Below are 23,595 nucleotides of genomic sequence, written 5' to 3'. Positions count from 1 at the left end.
ATAGAGAGTCTAATGATAGATGCTCACCATTCATTACCGCAAATGAATCTCCGCAGAACCAGCATTATAACACAGGTTAATATTCCATTCTGAATATGTTACATCTCCATCACACCTCGCTGTCTCTCACCTCAATCTGTCTCACATCTGTCCACGACTATTCACTCTCGGCCGCTCTCCCATCTTTCTGCGGCTGCCGCTCCTCCTCATCTTCACCCACTTTACTCTTACGGCACGGTCCCTCACTCCTAAACTACTCCTCCTCACTCTCCATTTACTGCTCTCTCCTTTCCACCTACCACCCCGTTATCCATCTACCACTACTTTCTATCACTTACACTTCCTCTCCAACTGCCGTCCTTCACCTTGTTCTCTCGCTACATTCACAGCTCTACCTCACTCTACTTATTCTCTGACCCTGGTTCTCAACCTACCACTCTCTAAATACTGCTCTCCCTACCACTCTCTTGCTCCCCCATCTACATCTACCATTCAGTCTTGCTCTCCAACTATTGCCCTTGACCTTGCACTCTTTCGCTCTCTATCTATGACTACCTCACTCTGTAAATCACTCTGTCTACCACTCCTCCTCACTCTCTATTGTTCTCTACCACTTTGTCACTCTCTGTTGCTGTCTATCACCCATCCACTCCCTCATTGCCCTTTACCCTTGTCATCTATCATCCATCTGTGACTCTACCTTACGCTCAGCCTATCGCTCTGTCTACTTCTCAACCTTGCTCCCTGACTATCACTTTCTCCCACTCATCTTTGGTCTCCATCTACTATTTCCCATCTATTATGACACTGTCTCTCACTGTCCACCTACCATTCACCTTCACTCTTCAACTACTGCTCTCTCCCTCCCATTGTGACTCTCCTTCTACTGCTCTCCATCAACTGGTAACTCCTACTCTCTATTATTCCTCCCCAACTGCTGCCCTTCACCTTGCTCTCCATCACTCTCCATCTATAACTTTACCTCACTCTATGCCTACCAATCCCTATCACTTTCTCCCTACCGCTTGCTGTGGCTTTCCATTTATTACTCTTCTTTACCATCTACTGTTTTCCATCCTTTGTTGACTTTTCCCTCTGCATCACTCACTTTCGCTCTCCACCTACCACTCTTAGAACCCGTCCCTCACTCTCCAACTCCTGCTCTCTTTGTACCACACACTGTCACTTTCCACCTACTGCTCTCCATGTACCATTCACTTCTACTCTCTATCTATCATCCTTCCTTTCTAACCACTGCCCATTACCTAGCTCTTTCTGTTGCTCTCCATCTAGGACTCAGCCTCATTCTCCATCATTATGTACCACTCCATCTTGCTCCCTACCACTCTTTGTTGCTCTCGGTTTACCCCTCTTCTTCGCTTTCCATCTACTATTTGTCATCTATTTCCTACTCTCCCTCTGCACCTGCTTTCGCTCTCCACCTACTACTTTCCTATGCTCTGTCCCTTACTCTCAACTTACCACTGTGCCCCACTCTGCAACTAGTGCTCTCCATCTACCATGCGTTCTGGATGTCTGTCACCTATATTTCCTCTCCAACCACTGTCCTTCACCTAGCTCTTTTTCCGGCACTCTCCATCTAGGACACTACTTTACTATTGACCCATCGCTCTCTCCATCCACCACTCTACCTCACTTCCGATCACTCTTTCCTTACCACTGTTGCTCTCGGTCTATCATTCTTCTTTGTTCCCCCTCTACTCTATTCCTGTCTCTCTCTCTCCACCTACCACTTTCGTTGGCTCTCTCTTACAACTGTCCTTTACTTAGCCTATTCTCCATCAACGTCTCTACTTCACTCTCTGCCCATCACTCCCCAACCATCTCTCCTCCCCACCACACTATACTCTCTGTCTACCACTCTTCTTTGCTCTCCAACTACTGTTCTCCACCTATCACTGACTCTCCTTCTGCACCCATCACCCACTTTGGCCCTCTATCTACCACTCTTACCAGCGGTCCATCTGCCGGTCCCTTCCTTTCGGTCTACCCTTCTTGATCCCCTTCAGTCTACCTTCGCACATGCTCTCACATGTATCTATACATCTAGTCATAAAAGGATGAGCGACGGACCGGTAGGTTCACCCGCAGATAAGTGCAGTTTGGACTCACGAATGTTTTTTTATACAACCATCTCTCCATATAAGATGAGGCAGATACAAAAGAAGAATGATAAGTTTAGTGCGCTCTTCACAGAGAGAATTCTAAATGGCATTTTAGCAAGCTGTGAGCATCTGATTGGGACATAAATGATTAATACTCACTAAACCGAGGGAAATGTTAAAGTCGACGTGACAGCTCCCGAAAATGATGAGCTTTCCGTAATCTATGTTCTATTATTCTTACAAAACGCTTTCCCCGAGAACAGAAGCAACCTGGCTTCCTCCACTTAAAATATGAAGTTCATCTTTTGCATTCATCACCTTAATTAGCTTACTAAGTGCATCCTCATAAATTTCCACACACAAACTCTTCCATGGGAACAATAATTATCTTGCAGGAGACAAACTAGTAAAAAATGTTCAGGTTTATGAAAAAAATAAAATTCCCAAAGGCAGAAGAAGTGTTAGTGCTTCGGAGTGCACCGCCGGTTGTGTTAGTCAAACACACAAAGCCGAGCCGCCATTTCTCATGCTTCCGCTCAATGGCGTTAGTAGAGCGAAAAAAAACCCCACAAGGTGACAGAAGCGGTTAACATCAGGAGCTTGAAGAGTTAGTGACAGGCCCATGGTGGACGAACAGGAAGCCATTGGTTATAGAGGAGCAGAGCCTGTGGGGACAGGTGCCACAAGTTGGAGAGGTCCACTTACTGACGTTGCCACAGACTGCCATGCAGTAGTCTTCTGAATCAAAGTTGTTCCGGTTCCCGCCGCAGCCTCCGTAAATGAACTGTACGCATTTCCTTTCAGTGACATCATAGAACCAGCGGGTGATCATTGCTCGACAAGGACCAGTCTCAGCTTGCTCAGAGCACACCTCTAGTTATAAGACGTGGAGGAATTAGGTTTAGTATGAGTACAGAATGGTCTACAAGAAAGATATATGTACAGTAGCACGTTTAAAGGGGTATTCTGGACATTTATGATTGATGACCTCAGGGTAGGTCATCAATGCCCAGAATAGGTCAGGATGGTTCATCAATAGTTGATCGGCGGGGGTCCGTTGCTCGGGATCCCTGTTGATCAATTGATCCTCCAGCCTGCTATCAATGCAGCCAAGCCGGATGTCCGCAAAGCCTTCTATTACATTTTCTTCTTTGACCACTGATGCAGACGTTCGGCCCGCTGAAGGATTGGCTGATCAGTGGGGATCCCAAGCAGCGCACTCCACGCCGTTCAACTATTGATGACCTGTCATTGATAGTAAACAACCAGAAAACCCTTTTTATTAGGTGGCAAGTACAACCATGATCTTTAGACAGGGTGGACCAGCTAGCATCATCGAAAAGATCCACCTATATAAATGGCCCCCAACCAGTGGCTCACCATAGGAGTCCCAAGTTCTGGCCATATGTACTGACAAATGACATTATGACAGACACATCCTAATCAACAAATAGTGCTAATTGGATGATATAATAGTGACGCCACATCTCCCACTGAAGTATTTATCAGCTAATATTTGCAATTTCACAGCTTCTGGTTTCTCCATATACAGGCTAGGACTATGTGGCAACTTTGGGTGTATTACATGCAGTGCAGCTGTAGACCACAACTCTAGCCTTGCTAGAAAAGTGAGGCTAAAAACGTTCCTCCAAGAGCAGCTAACTAAGGTTTAAGCTGCCCACAGACTCTATATACTTATCGGCTGCCATTACAATCTGCCCATTGAGTCTGAATGGCCACTTGGCATCTATTGGCAAGAGTGAAATACATCATACTTAGTTTTGCCAGTCCATTTTAATTGCCTGTCTCTTATTTCACTATTTCTCGATTCCAGAAGTCCCGTAGAGATGAATGGAGCAGTGGATAGGGGACAAGTTCAAATCTTGGGATAGCCTCTTCAAAACTCTGGTCACCCAAGTGAACATCATGCTTAGGAAACAAAGTCTCTTTGGGCCAATGATTACTGTATGCCCCTGGACAGCTTTATTTTAAAATCGACCCTCCAGTCCCAGGACAAAAGTTTGCCCTGAGACCAGACTGAGTATTACCTGGTGTCCTCCTTTATTCCCGTACAGCCGTGTCCACCTGTTCTTAGGACCCCGGTGATCCAAGATGGTCCCGTTTGCTTATCAATGCACACTACGCATGAGTAATGAATCCCGTATGCTGCTTTATGATTGGCCAGAGCTGTTTACGTGAGCCAATCAGAGTAACTTGTAGTGGCTTAGACTTCAAGGCACAGTGTGCTTCAGGTAGTCTAAGAAACAGTGCGGCCATCTTGGATCTCCGGAGCGGAGCCACAAGAACAATCAGATTGGCAGCTGTATGGAAATATAGGAGGGTGCCACGAAATATATAAACCTCCACATCTGTGATCCCGGGACCAGAAGGCGATTTTAATATAGACAGGACTGGATTATAGAGAGAGCAAAAGGAGCACTTCACCCTAATAATGTTTTAATAGTTGATGGAAGAGATGACTGACAAGATATAATGTTTATATCCCTCTTACACGACACTTCTTGGATGATGGGTCACCACCTAACGTTTTGCCCAAGGGCCTCCACAAACCTTTGCCCATCTAATGGGTCTCAAGGTCAAAGGCTGCAGGAGTTGAAGGGGTTGGATCAACATGCACAACCCTCCCAAAATGCTGCACCTGGCGCAAACAGCTGATCGCCCCGGGCTCTGATTCTGCCAGGGTCAGCCACACATACCGCCTGCAGCAGCTGATGCAGGATAAATGTAGTTTTTCAGGATGGACATTGAGATAAAGGGCCTTCCTGTAATAGTAGGATGGCAGAAGGTCCACCAAAATGGGAATGAGAATATCTGTATCCTAGATCATAGAGGGGATCCTGAGTGGGCAACCCAGATCTATGCCATTCACATGCCCTACTAGTACATATGGACAGGGATTGTGCTCTTGGCATAAACCCTTTAACGCCTTCCCGCTCCAGGGCATAAATGTACTCTCTCACTGTTAAGCAGTTCAGACAAATGGGTGTACATTTATGCCCTATGTATGCCCCAGGCTCAGAAGCTGAACCCATGTCATTTGCAGTGGGAGCTGGTTGTGCCCAACAGCTGGTGTCCTGCTGCAATGGAGGGGATTGATGAGAACACCGATCCCCGCTGTTAGCCTCTAGGATGCAAAAGGTTCACAGAGGGAGGGTGCTTCCTCTGTGATATCATTGGCTCTCCATGCATGATAACCAGATGCCAGGCAGTGGCGTACACGTCTGCCATGGCCTGTGTTCGCAATGATTAGCTATAATGCATTGCAGTACAGAAGTACTGCAATGTAATATCAGTGCAATTACAGCATTAGAGGTTCAAGTACCTTAGAGGGAAATAAAAAATGTAAAAAAAAAATAAAAATGGTAAAACAAAAACAAAACTTTTTTACACACTTTCCCCTCTTTGTTAAAAAAAAACCAAAATGTTAAGTATCATTGCATCTGTAACAACCTGTATAATACACAGAACACACTTGTATCCTGCATGGTTAACACTGTAAAGATTTAAGAAGAAGAAAAAGGAGCAAAAATGCTTTTTTTTTTGTTCATTTGGCCTTGCAGAAAAATCCAATAAAAGTGATCAAAGAAGCCATATGTACCTCAAAACAGTATTAAGAAAACTACAGCTTGTAAGGCAAACAACAAGACCTCGCAGAGCTCAGCGGATCGAAAAAGAAAAAAAGTTATGGAACTTTGAATGCAGCGATGCAAAAAAAATATAAAAGTTATGGCTTTCAAAAAGTGGAGATGAAAATCCCCCAAAAAATGCATCCTTAGGCCGAATGCCCACGGACGGATTATCACTGCGGAATTTGTGGTCAGACGCCCGCCGCGAATTCCGCAGCAATGTCCGTCCATAGGCATGCTGTGATAAACGATTCTCCCCTGCCCACGGGCGCAAATCAACTGCGATTTTCCTCTTGCAATTTTCTATTCTGTGCGGAAAATTTCGTGGATGGCTTCCATCGCAGTTAATGGAAGTTTTCAGTCCAGTGATATTCTGGGAAATCCGCGTCACAGCCCAGCAGCAGAGCGTAATGCGCTGAACTGTGCATGCTCGCTGGGCGAGACACTCGTGGCGGATCCAGGGAGGGGAGTATGGGGTCTCTGGGGAACACCGGGTCTGATTCCGCAGGCGGAATCCGACTTGGCCATGGGCATGAGGCGATAGGCCCAAAATGGCGGCGTCACTCAGGAGTTAAATGCTTGTTTGAATGTGAAGATCCATGGAGGAGGAAGATGAAGACGTAAATCCCTACAAGGACATTGCTCATCTAGAGACAGCTGCACATCACCAAACCTCGTCTTCACCCAGTGCCGCACAAAACCCCGAGCTCTGAAGTCGGAGCGCTATTTACGAAGTGTCGGAGGAGTGTGTTAATATAGACATAAACTGTTATCCGTGCCCGCCCGCCTCTTGGAAGCATCTCCATCACCGTAGGAAGACTCCGACCAGAAACCGGTAACAATGCCTTTAATATGCACAACTGTGTCCTCGGATCCATCAATTCTCTGTGCGCCATAAAGACTCGCACGCAGCTGTGTTACAGCGCTGCCAATTAACGTCACGTATTAAGCCCACAAAAGACAATTTGCTTTATAGGGGGAAGATGGCAGCACATTATTACAATGCACTAAAAAGAGCCATTTACATCTGCAATTATCCCAACCGCTCGCTCTCAAATCTTCTTTCGATAAAGCCTCTCTTTACGCCCTCCAGTACTGGAAGAATAAGCGGCGGTACAGCGAGCGGCGTTCTGTCGGAGCCGCAAAGGACAAACCGGGGGCCAAACAGCCTGGCCCCTTCTCTGAAGCAGAGCTACCGCTGGAATGGCCACGGCGGACGTCCAACGCAATGATCAGCCCGATGACAACTGCCAAAGCCGAGAGGACCTTCTGGTCCACAGAGCGGCCCATCGGCTAATCCTACATGACACACGACTCGCTTACACAAGAGAGATCGGGATTTATGAATGCAGTTCAACTGAAGATTCACTAATTAATGAGCATTGGCATGGAGGGATCCAGGCCGGGGATCAAACCAGATCTCCATTGTCCTTGATCCTATCCTCAGAGCAAAGAGAATGTCCGAGGACTCAAAGATGTCTCAAGAAGACGAGTCCCCCAAAATGATTAGTTTGGGCTCCCCTTTTCCCCATTATGGCACAACCATCACCTGTTTAACCCCTCAGTGACGTGGTCCATTTTTGACCTACGAACACAGAGATTTTGGGGGGATTTTCACTTCTTGGAACCATTTTTTGGGTATAGAGAATATATTGCATTTTTATTTTGTTAATTTTTTTTGCAGGATGAAAAAAAACACATCAATTCTGCGTTTGTTTTTTAATCTTTGCCTCGTTAATCATACAGCATAAACATCATGAAACATTTTTCCTTCAGTTGGTACGATTACGGCAATGCCAAAATCATAGTTTTTGTAGGGGTTTCCACTTTTGCACAATATATAGATTTTTTGTAAATTTAATTTTTTATACATCAATGACTTCAAAGTTTCATAACTTTTTTATTTCCCATCAATGGAACTCCTTGAGGGTTGTTTTTGGCATTGAAGTTTTTAGCCGTACCATTTTGGGGTACATATGGCTTTTAGGATCCCTTTTATTGCATTTTTGGGGAGACAAAAGGAACAAAAAAAGCATTTTGGCTTTTTTTGTTAGTTTTTTTTTTCTTTTTCTTACAGCGTTTTCTGTGCAGGATAAACAGAGCACAAAAAAGTAGGTTTTTTTATTACTTATTTGTTAAACTTTACGGTTTTCATTTATGTTTTTTTTTTAATTTTTATACCCCTGTGGGGGACTTGAACCTGTGAAACTACGATAGCTCTGATAATACACTGCAGTACTGAGATATAGCGATCTCTTTTCTAACACAGTTAGGTCCGCCCTCACATTGATTCAGAACCCGTTGATTTAATGTGCAGGTTTCGTGTGCGCATTTCTGATGTGTACAAGAAGGCTAGAGCGTGCTCTGTCTGCGTATTTGTGCACCAAAGGTCCCCATAGAAGTCAGTTGGGGTGTAGAAGAGCGTGTAATATGCAGGGAGATGCGTAATAAGCTGCATGATTCAGCTGGAAGAAGAACATATCTGGAACTAATTCTCCATTTCTTGTTTGCCACACGCAAATGAACACGGCCTGATAGGCCGTGTCACAGCTTCATGTGACTGGTCGCCAATACTCCCCCCTAACTACTCCTCTTGTAGACCTCTGCGCTGCGCAGTCCAAAGGCACCTCAGACGGCTATGTGTACGCGGAGGGCGGGGCTTAGCTACATATAGGGATCCGCCCATTTCATCACTCCAAAGAGTTCTGTGGACACGACTGCTGCTGAAAACAGCAGAACAGCGCATCTGATGAACGGAGCAACTATGTAAAAGTGAGTAACCAACATACTAATTATTGTGGCAACTGAACATTTCTACCTGGAAAACCCCTTTAAAGATAAATCCAAACTATCCCTGGATAAGACATCAGTTCACTGGGATTATGACTCCTAGTATCCCTGTTGATCAAAAGCTTAAAAAGGCCACGGCATTTAGGAAAAAGCTTTGGCCTCTATTTTATTCACCAGGCACAGCGCCATACATTGTGTAGAGGTGGTTCCGGGTACTGCAGCTCAATCTGATTTACCTGAATTGGACTGAGTTGTAGAAAGACCATGTGACCAAAGAACATAACATCATAGGACAAGCACAGTAGCCCTTCAGACCTCAAAGACTAAAGCAACCCTCCAGTTTCTGGACGAATTTCTGGCCCGGGACCAGAGGAGGAGGGTGATATATTGCATGCAGTTTGTTCTTCTCTGCCCTCCCTCCAATCCACCAGTCTCGAGTACCATTTTCAGCTATCAAAAATTGCCAATGCAATCTTCAGACTCCCCAATCCCCACAGTGCATTGGTAGTGTTAGACTACAAATGCACTATACCTGTTCTCTGATTGGACATAACTGCTCATGTGATCAGCACTGGCCAATCAGAGAGAAGGGCACAGTGTGCATTACATAGTTGGAATATTACTGCAGCCATCTGAGACGGCCAAAAATGGGTCGCGAAACTGGTGGATCAAAAAGGCAGCAGAAGGAACATCTACAGGTAATAAATACACCCTCCCCCCTCCTTGCCTCCCAAAACCAGAGGGTCACTTTAAAAAACAAAAAGGCATCAAAGGGTGGATTATTCACCAAATGTCATTTGACTCTTTCTTGCTACACATTGCGATAACACTAATAATTGCTACAAATCTCGCAGGTCGCACCCCATATATAATAGATGAGGGGGACGACGAAAATAAATTATTCTTCACCGTATGAATCAGAAAGTACGAATCTCATTACAAAAAGGTATTATGACAATAATTCACGGTCCGTTCTGTGACAGAACCATCAAATGGGAGGAAATGTGTCTACAAAGTCCTCGTGTGCCGCTAATACTGGAGTCAACAATAAATAAAACTGCAGTAATAAACTTTAATTGTTCATAAAACTAACATAAAAATGATGTTCTTATAAAGCTGAAGCCATCAAAACGCTAAAAATAATAGGATTAGTCTTATTCTGGACCCCCAATGGCTGCCGCTCCCCAGGCACAGCGTCTTACAAGACGTAGCCACACTCATGTCTTAAAGGGAATGCACATATATTGCTTCTCACTAATTTAACCCAAATAGTAACACATATCCCACACATTTTCCATTTTACTAAATCTGCTTTTATTCTCTGATTGTAGAATATATATTTTTTTATTGTCTGTAAAAACCTATAAGGGCTGCGAAGAAAAGCTCTACTGTAGTTTACAGGGATATGCTTTACAGCAGAAATCGTGGGCTATTCACACAATGGACAGAAGGGGACCCACTGAATTCAATGGTAGACTAAGCATTTTCTATGAGCTGTGCAGGGAGGGGGAGGAGGTGAGCTGTGACCATCATCTATTGTGAACAGTGTTTCCTATATATGTGCCACCAATCCTACATGTGATGATAATGAGATGATGGCTGAAAAGTTATATCTCTAAAGAACAGGACGTATCAGACTATTATTAAACTTAGTGGTCAGTGCACAGGGAGAGGGAGGAGGTGAGCTGTGATATTTCCTATCGTGAATGGTGGATCCTGTGTTAACAATATATAGGTGTCACCTCTCAGTGTAATCCTGGCTGTTGTGATGAGATGACTGCTGAGAAGTTTTCTCTAAAGAATAGTAAGTGTCAGACTATTATTAGGCTTAGTGGTCAGTGTGCAGGGAGGGGGAGAAGGTGAGCTGTGACATTACCTATTGTGAATGGTGGATCCTGTGTTATCTATATATAGGTTTCACCTCTCAGTGTAATCCTGCCTGTGATGATGAGATTAAGACTGAGAAGTTTTCTCTACAGAACAGGAAGTGTCAGTTTATTATTAGGCTTAGTTGTCAATGTGAAAACTGCAGGATTTCAGGATTTTTTTTATATAGATCACCACAAGCAACATAAATAAAAATTACCAAAAATTGTTTAAAACTATGTTTAACATAAAAACTTGATTTATACAGTAGGCTATGTTCTGATGGCACATTCCCTTTAGTAAATAAAATAACTTTTTCAAAAGGCCAAACTCATTTTTCACTGAAAATCAAGTAAACCAGGATACAAAATATGACAAGCTACACGTTTATTACAAGTACAGCATTCCCGCTATGAAATCTCTCCAGTTCTGCATCATAACTAATCCGACCATTTGGATGATGTAATTCTTCTTACTGCTTAAGGCGATTCTGCCCCGAGACCGAAGAGAGCAGTTATACTAGCTGCTGTTGGTCTTCTGGGCCGATACATTAGTTCTGGGTCCCATTTTTAGCCATACAAGGAGTCTACCTAATCCCCACAGCATACTGAGAGTGTTTGACTACCAATGCACTATACCTGCTTGCTATTGGCCAGAGCTGTTCATGTGACCAGCACTGGCCAATCACACAGCAGTGAACAGTATGCATTATTACTTAGCTAGAAAATTGCACTGGCCATCTTGGACATCTGAAAACTGGATCCCAAACCAGGAAATTTGAGGGACATCAGAAGAGAAGAACGACAGCAGGCAATATACCCCCCTTCAGACCCAGGACAGAATTTTGTCCCAAAACTAGGGGGTAATTTTAAAAAGACTGCCCCGGCACTTTTTTTTTTCGAAAACCACATAGAAAGCTTTGCAAAAAATAAAAAGGATGCCCACCTCACCAAGCCCCTACTGTTCTCAATCTGACACTTCTTGGGGTCCTCCTACTTCATTGGGTCCCTCGCTGGTTGCTGTATTTCCTGGTCCCTACTGACATGTGATCACTACAGTCAATCACTGTCCACATCGGAGACCTGCTATGCCAGCTACATGGACCAGGACGGCCAGTCATTGGCTGCAGGAGTCACATGTCCAAGTCAAAAGGAAGCAGGAAGTACAGAGACCAGCCGCGAACCTTGGGAAGTGCCAGAACGGACGTGTTGGGTTGATTAGTAAGGTGACTATTTCTTTATCCCTTTAAACCCAACTTTTGTTTTAAACAAACTGCATTTCTCTACCAAGTTACAAAGTTGTAAATGAAGATCATAAGAGTATTACAATTTCGTAAGAGGAGTGGAGACCAAAATGCTGATTTGTAAGCTGCATTCTTTATTCTCACTCCATGAAAAAGGTCCCAAACTGCTGGTTCAAAAGGTTTTATAGTTAAAAAAAACAAAATCTGTACAGTCAAGTTCCAATAATCTGACAACCAGCGGTCTGGAAATCTCAAAAATAGCCCCATGTTGGATTATCATAAAAAACAATGGCCCTTGCCTTCCACAGCTCGGTGTGTAGTAGGGGCGACAGGAGGCTTGAGATGACACTACAAACGAAAACTGAATGCCTACCGGTGGCCTCAGGGATCAATGCAGCAAGGGCACTTGGGAAAGTTTGCGTTACGATATCAGCACCAGCACTTGGACATGTTATCGGCAGCATGGATATAATTAATGGTCAGTGGTCTAATTAATATTAAAGTGAGAATTATGCCGCATCTCCTTGCACCGCCCTGAAGACCATAGAATTATAGAATGCAGACTGCAGGATCCAACTCACACGGATTCCAACAGTTCAGGTTACTTTCCCACTTCCTTTTTACATGCAGAGTTGCTCTCCGGCTTGGGTTTCCATCTTCTATGCCGAAAACTACATAAAGACGGAAACCTGGACGAAACCATAGAGTTGAATGCGTGAAACAGAGTCATCCTTAGTGCATTTCCATCCAGCTACCTAAAAAGACCGTCAGGGATGGGAACCTAGTGAAAAGAAGACCAAAAAGGTCTCCGTTTCACACATTAAACTCAATGGTTCTGCACACGTTTCTATATTAATTTAGTTCTCGGCATAAAAAAATGGAAACCCGAGATGGAACCGACACTGGATTCAAAAATGTGATATGAAATAAGCATGGCCTGCTAGGTATATTTACCGTAAGTAACCCTCCGGTTTCTGGACAAAATTTTGTCCCAGGACAGGATGGGGGAAGGGCATATATTACAAGTAGTAGTTCCTCTCTAACATCCCTCGAATCCACCAATTTCTAGTTCCGTTTTTGGCCATCAAATATGGTTGACACAATCTTCAGACTATATAATTCCCCACAGTGCATTGGTAGTGCTAGACTACTAATGTACTGTACTTGCTCTCTGATTGACCAGAGTAGCTTGTGATCATTTCACATGAGACATGAGTAGTGTAATTACCTCTGACCACCTCTTCCACAGATTCTGTAGTTGTGGTGGTGGTTGTGGCAATGCTTGTTGTCCTCTCGGTGGCTTCCTCAAAGGGTTCTTCCTGGTCGTCTTCAATATCTTCTCCATCATCCTCATCATCATCAATCTCTTCTTCCTCCACTTCTACAACCTCTTCCTCCTCTTCTTGACGTCCTTGAAGGGCTTTGTCATCACTGAAAAATGATTTAGAAGCCTTCGGTTATTATCATACGGCGCCAAAAGGGACAGCAACAACAATCCAAACATTTTCAATGAAGTTTGAAGGGAGCCTTAAACCACCACTGAGAGGTGTAAGACTTGGTCCGGTGAGGTCACTGCCTCCCACAAATACAGAACACTTCTGGTGCTGCAAGAAGCATTCTACACCTTGTATGCTGCAATTAACATAGATGAATCTTTACTGAGCAGGACATTTCAAAAACAGGTTGTGCTTTGCAGCGACGTTTCGGACAGAGTCCTTCCTCGGGCCATTAGGAGAAAGGGGATAAGTAAATAGAACACTTATCCAGGAAGAAGTAGGACAGATGTTGAGGTAGAGGCTCCCAAACAGATCCAAGTCCACTGCAGGCACCAGCCAGAAGAAACCCATGGGTAGCGTTTAGCGTAGAACCAGAAGAACCCCTGTTTTGGGTCAAACTTTGCTAAAGTTCAGTTTGGCATGAGCGCTTTAGCAAAGTTCTACCTGAAACAAGGTTCTACTGGTTCGGTTTGCTGAGTGCTAACCCTGAACACTGTTGTATAACACTGTCTAAGAACCAAAAAGTTCCTGTATAATACGCTGAATGTCATATGGGGCTTTTCTGGCTCTTAGTGTTATACAACAGTTTTTAGGGGTATTGGTGAAGTTCAAGTTTGGTTTGAAGAGAACCAAACTTTTTGCCCAAGTTCAGTAAGTCAAACTTTTAAAAAGTTTGTTCATCATTACCCATGAGTCCTTCCCCCCCCCCCCCCCATCTCCTATTTTGCTACAGGGCGGAATGTCCGCAATGTCGCTGCAAAGCACAACCCGCTTTTGAAACCCATGCGTTACTCAAAGATTAATCTGTGTTAATTGCGTCATAAAAGACTGTGGGGCAGTTTTCGATTTCTCCAAATTTTTCACATGGAGACCCTAAGGCAGGAAGAGGTTTAAAGTGGCACAAAGTACATGACCTCTAAACTGGTGCATCCAATAGAATTAATACAACTGATTGGTTTGTACACCCCAGGAATGCAAAGCGTTTGGACTTATTTTGTAGACAGAAAGAATCTTTAGCTTCAATATGATGTTCCTTGGAACACAGATGGAGATACTCCAACAGAGAGACCATTGACAGTCCCTGGCCAGAATTGAAATTCTTCTAATCAAAAGCATCTCTGGGAAATGGCTACCAGCTTAACCTTCAGAGCATACAAGGTAGATAACGCATATCAAAATACACCACGGCGCATCTACCGTAGCATAATAGTCGGCACACACACAGAGGCGCAAAGCCGGCAGTGCCTACTGCTCCCAGTCAGGGCAGGATTGAGAGTGTGTCGGGCTCTAGGCACAAAGGTGATTTGGGTCTCTCTGAACCGAATATACACAATTACTCCCCATAAGTACATCTTTTGGTCACGGGTGGAACAGTTGGACTTACAGTTATATTTAGTTTGCTAGTTTTTTTCATTGCATTTACAAACTATTACTCATGCACATAACAACCACAGCCTGCGCAGCTCCGAGTCAGATCAGAGAGTCAGTATTCACAAAATGCATGGTCTAGTTTTTCTACCAACAAATCTGTTCTTGCTTCATCAGATGAAACCTTTTTCGGTTAACTCTGCCTCAATGGTACTGCAATTGTATCTAAGAGAGAGTCTGCTCCATTGCCCTCCATTCGGATGTTATGTCTCTGTGTGCTGAAGAGAGTTAGAGAACAGGAATTCCTGGGTCCTCCTAGTGCTGTGTACACAAGACACAACAGCAGCTCCTCCAGCCAGCTCAGAAAGGACTGAAAATTACAGATACCAAAGGAATAACTTGTAATTAATGCAGGATACAAGTCATTTACTGGTTAGATATAGCATTATTCTTCATGTACTCACATGGCGGATTATTCTGACCAGTCACCTAAAAGTGTGGGTATACTTTAACTCTTTGCTTACCGAACTGCTGTATTGTGGTTATACAACTCCACAGTCCACACTTACTTACATGTAGGAAGCCACAAAATATTATTAATCTGATAAAGAGCGGCTCTTGTGACTGAATGTTTTCTAAACAATCTTAATTTCTTAAGATTTTAAATAGCTCTCCAGTTTAGGGACCAAATTCTGTTCCAGGGCCAAATGAAGGGGAAGGGGGGGTACATTGATTGCAGTTGTTGTTCCCCGCCATCTTTCCGATCTACCGATCCAAGGCCTGTTTTTAGCCATCCAGGATAGCCGACACAATCTTCAGACTACATACCTATGCACTATATCAAGTCTCGGATTGGGCTGAGATGGTCACATGATCAGCAGCAGCCATTCAGAGAGCAGTGGACAGTGTGCATTAGGTAGTTAGAACATGCTTGCAGTCATTTTGGATGGCTGAAACTGGATCCAGTAGCTCGGAGGGAGCAGGGAAGAATAACTGTAGAGAATACACCCCAAACTCGGGGACAGAATTTTGTCCTGAAGCCAAAAGGTCTCTTTAATGCTTTACATTAAAATTTTATAATAAAAGGTATTAGATTTTCTTCTCATTTTTTATATCTTTCCCCGACTCTGGGCCCCAAACACTTAATGGTTAAAATGGCTCTACTCCGGATAGTGCCAATTACCCGAACCCATTCAGACTCTGCTCGACAAATAGTGTACTTAGGAGTTTATAGCCAAGGAGTCTGAAGGATGTCTCTGGCATTCTCAGGGTCTTGTTGATGCTACTTCATACTTGGCATCTTCAACATATTACAATTTTCATGCTTTTGCCTATGATGTCACCCAATCGTCTTCCTAGAAGGGCACAGATGAGGGGATTATCACACCTCAACAAGATTAACGACAGGAGGAGGCAATGCGATTATAGAAAGACGACATAAATGGTTGAGATGCCTACGACTGGCCACGCATGAAAACTCTAAGGGGATTTACAGAGAATATCTTTTAGGACACGTCAGTAAGACGTTAGATTGTGTTTTTACTCTATAATTCCACCTGGCCCACTTTTCCACCGAGCAATTGGAATGGGATCCCGTCCATCTTGAGGTTAGTAACGTGTGACCGAGGAAAATGTGAGCATCTAATAACTTTTTCAGTTGATAACAGATGCTCAGAAGCCAACATATTACATTAGAGGATTTTAAGATCTTCTGCCCCTGCACTGATGTCACTCCGAATGGAGCGCTAGCCGAGCATGTGCAGTCAGCGCTCAATTTATTTCAATGGGGCTGATGGAAATAGCCAACGCCACGCGTTCCGCTATCTCGGCAGTCCAATTGAAAGTGCATGGAACTCTAAAGCACTTGTGCAGCCAGCACTCCATTCAGTCTCCTCCTCACTGTGGGGTTATTGGTCACGGAACCCCCATTCTGGAGATCAGGGGTGAGACCAACAATGATCAGCAAATTATCCCCTATCCTGTGGATATGGCATTACAAGTAATTATGGTAAACCCCTTTAAGGCCTCTATACACTTTGTGTTTAGTTGTCCAAATCCGCTGATAGTGACGGGGCTTAATAAGTCTCCAAAATGTATGTGGGCTGTTCAACTAGAAGGATCGGGGACATTCAATTTCAACTCCCTATCCTTTTATTCCCAGAGCTGTGCGGCTACAGCTTACATCCCTACACAAGAATGCTAGGGGGACCCGAACATTCATGTGCAGAGTGCTAAGGTAGCAGAAATGCAGTCCTAAGCTCTCGCTCATGACCTGAAGGTTGCAAGTTCAATCGCTTGATGGTTCAGGTAGTCAGCTCAAGGTCAACTCAGTCTTCCATCCTTCGGAGGTCGGTAAAATGAGTGGGTCATAAATAAATTACCCGAAAGGGCTGCGGAATAGGTTGGCGCCATACAAATAAGATATTTTCTTTGGAGGATGTAGAAAAACCGCTGTTGGCCGAACAATTGCTGTCAATGTCTAAAACATCATAACCACATAAAAATATTTTGTTACGATTGTCTATTAGTATGCACAATAAACACAATATATAGAAAATAATGAAACATGCATAAAAGCAACTTTCCAATTTTAGTAGGAGATTCTATTCCAGGACTGGAGAGGGCAGGTGATACATTACCTGCGGTTGTTCTAATCTGTTGTCCAACTGATCGGCTAGTTTCGGGTCCTATTCAGTCATCCAAGATGGCTAATGCAATCTTCAGACTACCCAATCCCCATAGTGAATTGGTAGTGTTAGATTAGCAATGCACTATATCTGCTCTCTAATTGGTCAGTGCCGCTCACGTGATCAGCACTGGCCAATCAGAGAGCAGTGCAGTGTGCAAATCGCTAGATTGAAAATGGAAGCAGCTGTCTTGAGTGGTTGAAAACTGGGACAGAACTCTTTGGATGGACAGCAGAGCAGAACAAGTGCAGGCCTGGTCGCAAGACAGAAATTTGTCTCGAAACCGAAGGGTCACCTTAAAGTAAAGGATACCCTGCAATATGGGTAGAGTGAGAGTCCTAGTAAAACCACGGGATCCATGAAATGACCTTAATGTTCAGCTATGAGAAACAAAGCTACAGGGCCAGCCTTGTAAGCATCATCAAAATACGGCTGGATCTTCAGAAATTTTGTTTCCCATAGAGAAAACTTGAAGTTACAGAAGTAATCCCACAAATATTTTATGACTAGTACATGACCAAATGTTGTGCATCCCACGCAACAGACAGCTGTCTCCTTTAGGGAGGTAAGCTACAGCCAGAAGGATCGGCCATTGAAATTCAACGACCCCGATCCTTCTTCATCCCAGCATCATCCGCCAGGGAAAAGTTAAGTGGCCCTCATACAGATTATAGGATTAACAGCCGTGTTGTTATCGGGAGGTTTGGTCAACCAAATGCCAATATCTATGTCAACCTTAAGTACAAGCTATTAAAAGGGTTGTCCCATGAAGAAAACTTATGGCCTACCCAGAGTTGTTTTTTTAGGAAAGGTGATAAGTGGCTGATTGGTGAAGGTCCAACTGTTGGGACTCCTTTGATTATGAGAATGGGCCTCCCCCCTCCAAGTACTTGGCTATCTCCAGTAGACCGATAGTCAAACCACCATCCATTCAACACAAGGTGCTAACACCTTTCCCTTTCTTCTGGGCAGTGTCGGATTGGGTTCCTTGAGAGGAAATGAACATATAATCAATAAGGTCTAATAAGTGATTTATGAATCACTGCATAAGGCATAGACCCTAGTGACAAGTCATTGGCTACAAAGTCACCTCCTAATGGAGTCACCCTCTGCTGGACTCTTATGGCTAAGAGTGGGGGAGCCTGGGCCTACTGTAGGATCCTCCGGTACTCTGGTGGGCCAATCTCACCCTGTTTTGGATACCTTCATGAAGCTGCTCTGCTGAACCAGCTGTTTCAGACCACAGATCTAGAAAATATGATTCATGAACGCTGCTAAAGGGAAATCACGCAGCCATTATTTTGAAGAGCTTCAGTTCTGTCGGCCAGGATTCATGGCTTTGCCTACGAGAGATGAAACTAATTGCGTGGCTTGTACACAGCGGGGCTCTGAAATAATAACCGAAACACAATCCGGGTCACTTTTAGACTCTTTGATGTCTTGAACTCCTATCGGTTTACCTGACAAAAGTTGCGCCAGCCATTTAAATGCTTAATCTCATCATTTAAAGGCAAATGCCTCTTTAGCTACATAGTAGCCAGCAGTGTCCGACAGAATTGCAAATCATTTTATGTAATGTCACCTAGTGGTCAAGGAGCTGAATAACGTCACGTCCACTATGGACATAACTAATGTTTTGAAGTAGGAGTGAAAATGCATGAGATGGATGCCCAATGGGGGATGTAGCTGAGGGCCCAACACTGTATCATCCCTAGTCCAGTGCTTATGATTAATTGTCACCGTGTACCACTAAAATCTATGACGGTATCTCAAAGTCGGGTCACATTGGCTGGCCAGAGTACCAGAGGTTCCTACAGTTGGCTCCAGTTAGTCCCACCTCTGGGACCTGCGCACATCTTTAGTTCTGACCTGTGACTCAGCTGGTTGCTGGGATTCGCCTATTGAGCTGCACTAAACTATTTCTCTAACTCCTATAGAAGTCACTGGGAGTTAGGGAAACCCCATAGCACAGCAAACTACGTCGTCTCCGCAGCTCCTCACGGTGCTATGTTGCTTCAGTGACTGCTATTGACCTCTGTAAGAGTAATGGACAGGGTTGCCACACGACCAACTGCTCACCGGCCCATCCACTAATTATGCCCAAAGGCTGGTGTCGGTATTTCGGTGTTTATCAACCTCTCTCTGTCTCTTTTGCCCTCTATCCAGCCGCCATAATCAGAGCTGTAAGCCCTGACCTCTCCTCCTGGTGTCTGCATTCTGCATGCATTGTAGATGCAGGGAGTAGAGGTCAGGGGTCACAGCTTTGACTATGGCAGCCAGATGGAACTAAAGAAAGCGTGAGTGAAATACTAGATACTACTGTTGCACAGCTGCAGCTTCGGGGTTGGGGAGCACAGAGGGAACCTTTTACTATTGTGGTCACAATTAGGGGCATTACTACTACTAAGGGCACCATTACCATATCGGGGCCATGGGGGGGGGGGGGCACCGTCACTATCAGGGCCACAACGGGGGGGGGGGGGGGCACCATCACTATCGGGGCCACAACAAGGGGGGGGGGGCACCATCACTATCGGCGCCACAACGGGGGGGGGGGGGGGGGTGGCACCATCACTATTGGGACCACAACTGGGGGCACTATTACTATTGGGATCCAGTTATTGGTTGCAGCGACTAGAATTAGGGCTCCTATCCCCTTGCGCTTTTTAAAAGCGATTGTCAATGAGACTTTCTAATGTTAAAAACGCATCGCGAGTTTGTGCTTTATGATTTTCATGCAATGCGTTTTTAAAATTAGAAAGTCTCATTGACAATCGCGTTAAAAAAACGCAAGTTATTAGGAGCCCTAACTGAGGTAAAAACATATGTTGTGATAATCCATGCCCCAACCCCCTTTTACCTTGGCTGTTTATTTTTGTGACAAAGGTGGCAATCCTAGTTACAGAGCAGCGTAGAACTGCCCACTTGGACGTTTCCGTAAGTCCTGACCACCCCAGCCACCTCATTCAGGAGTCAGAATCAGGGATAACTGCAGATCCCAGAGATGGAACTGCATCTACCAGACTTTCATGGTATATCCCGAATACCCCATGTGGGGCATGTTTTATACAGGACCACATGTGTTATAAATGCTGTGCGCAAAACACACATGCATTAACCACTTGGGCAGAATCTCTCTGAATTCCTGAATCACCCTGGGAAGTCAGAGGGGCAAACATTTAGATTCTGCATCCCTGCTGATTGGACCAGAGACAGTGCAATGTGGGATGGGAAGTCAGGGCAAGAAAGTCAGGACAGTGAACTACTGGCAGAATGCTAGGCTCACTACACACACCCTCCCTGACAGTGGACAGCAAACAGCAGAAAAATAGAAAACTGGGGAAGAGCACCTGAAAATCAGATCTTACAGACATAAAAACAAGGTATAAGCAGCAGCAAGTGAGCAGGAAAGGAGAACCTGGGGTATTCTAGAAACCTGTTGAAAACTCAGGAAACCAGGTTTTGGGTCAAACAATTGCAAAAAGGAGAAGTGAAAACACACATACAGTATGAAAATAATTTCCCTAGCAGAACGGGGACGGTGCGGCATTGTCTCAGATGCCCCCCCCCCCCCCCCTTTCAAAAACAATGACAAATGATTTGAATCCTGAAATGATTTTTTATTTTTTTTTTAAACCCGACTTATTGAGTGTGTCTTTGTCTCCACCGCCTGCAGAGCCTATTGGAGACATCAATCAATGCGAGAAATTTGCTCTTTTGCATCGAAATGTTTTTTGAAGTCGGTATTTTCAATTAAGATGTAGAGAGCATTGTGCTCCTAAATGAGAGGAGAAGTCTAATCTCCAGTGCTAAATTCACTATATTAAAAAAGAAAGCCTCGGTATCTGCACATACTTATCTCATAACAGATTACTTTAATACTTGACTAGAGAACAATTTGCCAGCAGTAATGAACTGGTGATCCAACACAACCGCAGAGACGGCATTGTGACACGGGGAGACGGAGCTCAGAAACCAACATCAAACGCCTCGTAAATGAAGCATCTTCTAAAATTAGAAAACTCATATCACTAACGAATGAGATGTATCATCTATTTACTTTTTAGAATTTGCTTTTATTTTCGGATTTTAGACTTTTTATTCTATTGCTCGCACTTGACTACAAGGACGGCCATCTTGGCGGAGTTGAGTTAGCAGCATTTATAGAGATGCTTTACAGTAACTTCATAGGCCATTGACGCAATGGACAGGAGGGAACTCATTAACTTCCATTGGAGTGTGTTGTGGGTATGCTCTGTGCAGGGATGGGGAAGAGGTGAGCTGTGACCATAGCCTATTGTGAATGAGGGGTGCTCTGTTATCTCTATATATAGGTGTTACCTTTCAGTGTCATCCTCCTGTCATGATAATGAGATGACTGGTGAGAAGTGATCTCTACTAAAAAAGGAAGTGCCAGTCTGTGTGAGGCTCAATGGATAAAACTTGTTTGTAATATAGATAGTAATTTTTTTTTAAATTGTGTAATTTGTTTTTTTTTTTTTAAAATGTTTAAAAGAGGTTTTCCAGGACAATTCATCATTAGTCGATGAGTGGTGGTCCAACACTAGGGATCCCCACTGATCAGCTGATTGAAGTGACAGAGGCACGTACCTGAGTGAGCTCTGCTGCTATGGTACTTTAGTCCATAATAGGTACAGAATACTGTATAATGGCAATGCCCGTAGCTCAATCCCATTCACTTGGATGGGATTGATGCTCTTCGGTTCTGTTGCAGCATCCGAGCGGAGGCACGCCAATGTGGGGCAGACCACGGGTAAACAAGATGGATGTCACGGGTGGCTCTGTGATCTCTCCCTGCAATGGCGGCTGAGGGCCTGGCTCGGTTGCGTACAGTGACAAAAAGGGGTTACTACGGTTAGCAATTACTAACGGTGGTTTGTCACGTGACGCCAGTACCTCTTCCTTAACGGACTCAAAGGTTTAATGAAGAAATAATTCATACGAGTTCTGGTAGCTTTGATTTGCAAACTGGATGTACTCCATTTACTTCAAACAACGACAGTAAAAAAAAAAAAAAAAAAATCAAGCACCTAAAAGTAGTCATTTTGCTGTAGTTCCATCTCAGACAGATCTATAAATGGTGAGAGTTGTGGTGATTAGATGGACGGACTCATCACCGGAGGCCCTTAAAGTGGTTGCCCCTTGCCTATAGAAGGCTCTCGGAGGCTCCTTGTGTGTAGTGACCTCTTTTTCTCCATGTGCAGTTTGTTGACCACTAGAGATATGAGAGCACCCAAATGATCGGGTCAGCGTTATTAGAGTTGAGTTTTTCGTAAAATTCGAGAGCTCTACTCGAGTAACGAACCCCATTGACTACAAAGGGAGACTCGAGCATTTTTGTATGGGGGACGCTGGGTGGCGAGCTTTTTTTTTTCCTAGGTCTCTCTCTCTCTCTCTCTCTGCCTGCCCAAAAATTTGGCAATGACGCGCACTGTGTGTCGCGGCGGGGAGGCGCCAAAACAGGCACATCACAACGGGGAGGAGCCATAAACTGGGGCATGGTCGAACATGGCTTGATGCTCATTCGCGTAACGAGCACCATCGAGTACGCTAATACTCGAACGAGCATCAAGCTCGGCAGAGTATGTTCGCTCAACTCTATTGACCACTAGTCGCCTCTATGAAGCAATTGAATATATTTCACTCCGTTAAGAGAGTCTGCGAGGGGGCGCATTATTAGAATTATAGGGGGTGTTGGAGCGGGTGGATGCATGAGGACATGCACACAAGGCGATCGGGCTCAGGATATTGTAATCACTTACTTACATCAACGTTACAATCACACATTCATTCCAACAACTGCTTCTAGGCGATTGATTTTTTTTTTTACAAGGAGTGTGCATATTAATACAGAAAATAGAAAAATATCACTAAAATGTAAAAACAATACACTTGAATTAAACAATAGGCGATTTTCTGAAGACACACTGGGACATCTCTGTTAGGCAAAACTAGCAATCTTGGAGCACGTATCAAAATTGAGACTTTTTGAGCAATTAGGCCAGGCCACTAATGGGTTTTATAAAAGTGGGTGGGGCTTAGTAGTAGTGGGCGTGGCTGCACCCAGCACAGCTCATCACATTTAATATAAAATACATCAGAAAAAACCCCACTCCAGGCTCCCAGTTGTCGCTCGCTGACGGGCGCACCCTTTACTGAGACGGACGTATGAAATGCTGTTCTGAGTAAATATACCCGCTTCTCTTTAAATGGAAGATATCATCAGGAAACGTCTTATTCTTTAAGGTTTTTGCGCGTTATTTTGCTTTATTTTTCTGCCTATTCTGCTCCGGTATCCTCCATCCAATCGCTAATCAATCCCGTGAAATCGTCTCTCCCAACCATCCGAAT

General features: G+C 44.2%; 1 protein-coding gene across 4 annotated transcripts in view; it reads right to left on the bottom strand.

The window, feature by feature from the left end:
- Window positions 1–23,595, bottom strand: part of APP (amyloid beta precursor protein) — a 272,009-nt gene that overhangs the window by 50,937 nt on the left and 197,477 nt on the right. For 2 of the 4 annotated variants that reach the window (XM_066599089.1, XM_066599090.1), the window contains exons 6-7: window positions 12,901–13,103; window positions 2,832–2,999 (exon numbers count right to left, since the gene is read on the bottom strand). In XM_066599089.1, coding sequence (XP_066455186.1) covers window positions 2,832–2,999; window positions 12,901–13,103 — 371 coding nt within the window. The remainder of the gene's footprint in view (window positions 1–2,831; window positions 3,000–12,900; window positions 13,104–23,595) is intronic. The other 2 variants (XM_066599092.1, XM_066599091.1) reach the window with 1 other exon arrangement.

Source organism: Eleutherodactylus coqui, chromosome 4, assembly GCF_035609145.1.
Source record: "Eleutherodactylus coqui strain aEleCoq1 chromosome 4, aEleCoq1.hap1, whole genome shotgun sequence".
NCBI lineage: Eukaryota > Metazoa > Chordata > Amphibia > Anura > Eleutherodactylidae > Eleutherodactylus > Eleutherodactylus coqui.
This window is presented reverse-complemented; position numbering and strand designations above follow the sequence as displayed.